Source organism: Pollicipes pollicipes, unplaced genomic scaffold (genome assembly GCF_011947565.3).
Source record: "Pollicipes pollicipes isolate AB1234 unplaced genomic scaffold, Ppol_2.1 Scaffold_1600;HRSCAF=1878_pilon_pilon_pilon, whole genome shotgun sequence".
NCBI lineage: Eukaryota > Metazoa > Arthropoda > Thecostraca > Pollicipedomorpha > Pollicipedidae > Pollicipes > Pollicipes pollicipes.
This window is the reverse complement of record NW_023595962.1, coordinates 2,371,505-2,376,412: the sequence shown is the minus strand read 5'-3', so window position 1 is coordinate 2,376,412 and position 4,908 is coordinate 2,371,505. Positions and strand designations below refer to the sequence as shown.

The window sequence follows — 4,908 nt, the reverse complement described above, 5'->3', positions numbered from 1 at the left end:
TTTCCGCAAGAGCGAACCGCATTGGGAGCTCCTTCCAAAGATTCCACATGTCTGATGACATCACCTGTCCGGTGACCGGTGACGTCATCTGTGCACCTCAGTGACCGGCTGCTTGACAAAACACGGCACATGGCTTGAAGAAAAACAAGCCGCGTGTCGAGTTACCAAGCGGGTTTTGTCTGCGAGCGGCCGTGTAGCGGACTGGAGCGACAGCCTCCGCACGTGCGCCGGTGAGCGTTCACTTCACACCTCACATCGGTCTCACATCCCACACCGACCTCACCCCTTTCACATCGACCTGACGCTTCACATCGACCCCACACCTCACATCAACGTACACCTCACATTGACCTCACACCTCACATCGACCTCACACCTCACATCGAGCTCACACTCCACATCGACCTCACACTTCACATCGACCTCACACTTCACATCGACCTCACACTCCACATCGACCTCACACTCCACATCGACCTCACACTCCACATCGACCTCACACTTCACATCGACCTCACATCTCGCATGAGCTGCGCCGGCGGCGCGCCCGGCGACAGCGTCGGCCGCCACGCGGCGGAGGCCTTGCCTTGTCATTGGGATTGCACGCCGTTGCGTGCGCTAGATAGTCGCCGTTGGCTCCTGTCCCATTACGTCGCCGAGTGTTGGCGGCGGCGCAGCCGGCACAGCGCTGCCGACGGCCGAGTGCGCCAGGCGCCGCTCCAAGATCGCTGCCAGGCTCATTCTCGCCCCGCTGCAGCCGGGCTCGGCGCTGTGTCGGCTTGGGAGGGTGACTCCAGTGCTCGACGGTTGACCTGTCGCGCAAAGTCCGGGTGGTGACCGAGTCGTGTCTTGCCGTGTCTGGCGGTGTCTGGCCGTGTCTGACTGCCGTTTGGCGGTGTCTTAGCGGGGTGCAGTCCACTCCAGGTCGCTGCGCTGCCCGATCGCTCCCAGGCGTGGGAAACACCCTGATTGTTCCGCAGGTAAGCACCACAAGTGTCAAGGCCAGCCACCGTACCGCCAAGAGTCGCTCGACCGTCTCGGCCGACAACCAGCGCCCGCCTGCCAGCGGGGAGCACGTGCTGGGCTGGTGAGCTGGTGGGTCGGAGGGCAGAAGCCGCCTCCCCTCCCGACGCCCCGGAGCATGACCGGCACCGAACACCGGGGTGACGAGGCGGCGGACGGAGACGGCACTCCCAGCGACGCACCACAGTCGGGGACGGTCGGCGGCCGGGCGGCCCTGAAGCCTCGCAGTCAGGAGCCCGAGGCGAGGAGCGCGAGTCGCGAGTCGATGGCCTCGACCCTGACAGACGAGCCCGCTCGCGAGGCGGCAGCGAGCCCGAGTCACCAGTCGTTAGCGGCGAGCGTTGGCAACGAGCCGGGCTGTCAGCCGACGGCGGGGCAGGCGGCGCCGCTCGAGCCGCCGGTGGAGGACTCCGCCTACAGCTGGGTGATCGTCGGCGCGGCTTCGCTGCAGTTTGTGCTGGTCGGCGGCATCCACAAGTCGTTCGGTCTGGTGCTGGCGGCGCTGGTGCAGCGCCACGGCTTCACCGCCGCGCAGGTGTCCATCATCCCGGCCACGTACATTGCGGCCAGCTTCCTCGTGGCGCCGCTGTGCGGGGCCCTCTGCCGCCGGCTCTCCGAGCGGAGCGTGGCCATGCTCGGCGGCCTGTGCTCCACGCTGGGGCTCGCCATCAGCGCGCTCACCAGCGGCGTCCACCTCCTCTACCTTACCAACGGGCTCATCTTCGGCGTAGGCCAGGGCTGTAACTACGTGTCCGGCACCCTGCTTGTGACGCAGTACTTCGTGAAGCGACGTGGTCTGGCGAGTGCCATCATAGCGGCGGCGGCTGCCGTCGGTGGCGTGTTCGTCCCGCTGCTGGTGCAGCTGCTGCTGGAGGAGTACGGCATCCCCGGCACGTACCTCATGCTGGGGGGCTTGCACATGCACACGCTCGTCTCGGCGGCGCTGTACCGGCCGCTGGAGAAGCAGCGGATGATCATGCGGCTGGACAGGAGGCGGTGCTTGAGGAGAGTGAAGACGGCCGACAGGGCCAGCGCACCGATCCAGGACGAATGCAAGAAACAGGCGCTGGTTAACGGCAATGGCAGCCGAGCTGGCGCCGTCGCCTCTCAGCCAAACGGCGCGACGCACGTCGGCCCGGCGGCCGCGGCACTGGCGAGCCGCGCACACCTCTCGGCCTCGGTCGTGCAGCTTGACACGCAGGACAAGCCCACCGCCCGCCGCTGGTCGACGGCCAGCGGCGAGCACACCCAGGCGGCCGAACATGCAGCGCTGATGGCGCCGGCGCCGGCACCGCGCCGCCGAGCCAGCACCGGTCTCAACGTCTCGTCTGCCTGGCTGAGTCAGCTCAGCCTGATGGCCCAGCCGCCGCCGGGCGGCTGCTGGGCCCAGCTGTCCCGCCTGCTCGACCTGCGCCTGCTGGCTGACCCGCTGTACCTGGCCTGCCAGCTGAGCGTGCTGCTCTTCTCCGCCGGACTGCCGCACGTTCTCCTGCTGGTGCCTCGCTTTGGCCTCGAGATCGGCATCAGCCGAGGCCGCACTGCCAACATGATCGCCACCGTGGCGCCCATCGACATCCTCAGCCGGCTGTCCCTCGGCCTGCTGCTCGATCGCAACCTCTTCCACAAGCGGTACGGCTTCTTCATCACCTGCCTGGTGGGCGGAGCGGGCATACTGGCGCTGGTGTTCGTCCGCACGTACGCCGGTCTGTACGTCGCCTGCGCATTCGTCTACGCCGGCATCGGCTTCTTCTTCGTGGTGATGCCGGTGATGTACGCCGAATACTACGGCGTGGAGCGCCTCTCGTCCACGCTCACCATGTCCAACATGTTCTCGGGCATGGCTAACCTGGTGGCGCAGCCGCTGTGCGGTCTGCTACGGGACTCGACCGGCTCGTTCCGACCCGTGTTCGGCGTGCTTGCGGCGTGCATGCTGACGGGCGGGGCTGTCATGCTGACGCACCCCTGCATTGAGCGGGCGCGGCCGCGGAGAGCGGGAAGCGAGCAGGCCGCCTGATAACGGCGGGGGGGGGGGGGGAGGGAGGACCGGCGGACCGGCCGGCAGTGCAGCCTCCAGAGCGGGAGCTCTTACTGTTCGGTCACTGAGCACGACAGCTTAGCGTGTGACTGTGATAAGTCATGAGCTGAAGCAGAACGCCGTGGGAGTTAGTAATCAGTGGTATGCAACGCCTATCTTTTTATGAGCCGATTACTTCAGGCCAACAACCAGCCGAGCGTGGCCGCGAAGCCCGCATCTCGTCGGCATGGGCTCAGAGCACGCCTCGTGCCATGGCTTCTAGCTCGGGGACCTGCCAAGTCAGCGGCACTAGGGTCTGAGAGACCACACTTGAGTGCTCTCCATGACAATAACGTGCTCAGTCGGCTTCTGTGTTACAGGCTAAGAGCGGTCGTAAACGGCGAAAGCCTCGTATAACTCATTGGATTCAAGGGACAGACTGAGCTTTGGCGGCGATGCCAGTAATTTGTGATGGTGATGCCGCTGATCTGTGCTGGCGATGGCGGTGATCTGTGACGATGATGCTGCGATGTGCGGTGGTGATGTCGTTTATCTTTGGTGGCGATGTCGCTGTTCTGTGATGGTGTTGCTGCTATGTGTGATGGTGATGCCGTTTATCTTTGGTGGCGATGTTGATGATTTGTGGTTGGTTGATGCCGCTGATCTGTGGTGGCGATGTCTACGGTTAGCGATTTGTATTCTTTTGTGAGGACCCTGGCCTCTCCCCCAATGTGGAGTTACCTCCCTCCCGCCCCCCCCCCCCCCGCCCCCCACCTAAACCTAAATGCTGGCTTGGGCGCCCCATGTATTTTTTTTTGCCTGAAATGTTAGAAACGCGTGCGAAAAGTTGGCGATCACACAACGGCAACACCACAGACCAGCGGCATCTCCACCACAGATCAGCGACATCTCCACCACAGATCAGCGGCATCTCCACCACAGATCAGCGGTATCAGTATGGGCATCAGGCATCAGTATGGTACATCAGGCATCAGTGCCCCCCCCCCCCCTCCCAGGGCGTGGCGTGAGGGTCAAGTGTCATTACGACAGGAGCGATAAGGCTTTAGGGCACGGACGCACCAGGCGTGGCCGTGATGCTCGGCGCGAAGATCAGCCGAGTTCATCCGCCCCCATGCCCTCAGACACGCCATCGCAACGCCGGCATCATCCTGTATATTGAATAACGCATCCAATAAAAGATGAACGCAATCAGAAAGGCGCAAAAGCAAAGTCGTAAATCGCACCACCTTGCATCTTGTCTGAAACAGACAGAAAGAGTTGCTAAACTGCGGCCGCTGCGACGGTACAGTTCGCTCATCTGCTTAGCTTACCTTAGCTTAGCTCATCTGCTTGGCCGGCTAGGTTTCTTTAATAAGAAGTAAATGAGAATTCAAGCGAGACAGATCCAATGTTGACCCAAATGCAAAACATTTCAATTTTGTGATTGTACTGTGCAGTAGTGAGGTATATCGGGCAGCTCCAACTGCCCCAACCAGCCCCGGATGGCGCCCTGAAGAGACCCATTCCCCCCCCCCCCCCCGGTCACCAGACTCGTAGCCCTGTTTTGTAGCGCTTCAAGGTCTGGTCCCGTCCTGCATTGCGATGCGTCCGCTGTGGATGGAGTCGCAGTAATTTATAACAGGTCTGGTGCACGCGGATGTGTATTTGTGATAATGGAGATATAGGTGGCTTGATATTTTGACAATACCTTTATCGAAACAATCATAGAATGTTCTGCTATTGTTTCGATAAAGGCATGTTGCCGAACTATCAACTCATTTATATCTCCATTCTCCTGATTTTTCTCCGAGGAATAAGGCTACTACTTCTGTCTTATCTAGTTGAACTCTTCATGACATGTAACTGAAATG

The 4,908-nt window shown here is 61.6% G+C and overlaps 1 protein-coding gene across 1 annotated transcript; it reads left to right on the top strand.

Annotated features, from left to right (window-relative positions):
* Positions 1 to 1,141: 1,141 nt before the first annotated feature.
* Positions 1,142 to 4,221, top strand: LOC119092572 (monocarboxylate transporter 9-like). Its single transcript, XM_037215532.1, has 4 exons — positions 1,142 to 1,822; positions 1,886 to 2,050; positions 2,471 to 2,998; positions 4,180 to 4,221. Exons 1-4 carry the CDS (start codon positions 1,142 to 1,144, stop codon positions 4,219 to 4,221), a joined length of 1,416 nt encoding a protein of 471 aa, XP_037071427.1.
* Positions 4,222 to 4,908: the final 687 nt, after the last annotated feature.

Bases quoted from the DNA above. Each gene is read 5' to 3' on its own strand.
- LOC119092572 (XM_037215532.1), top strand. From the start codon at position 1,142: ATGACCGGCACCGAACACCGGGGTGACGAGGCGGCGGACGGAGACGGC. The intron at 2,051-2,470 runs GCCAGCGCACCG...CTGGCCTGCCAG, and splicing joins GAGTGAAGACGGCCGACAGG to CTGAGCGTGCTGCTCTTCTC. The intron at 2,999-4,179 runs GCGCGGCCGCGG...CCATGCCCTCAG, and splicing joins CGCACCCCTGCATTGAGCGG to ACACGCCATCGCAACGCCGG.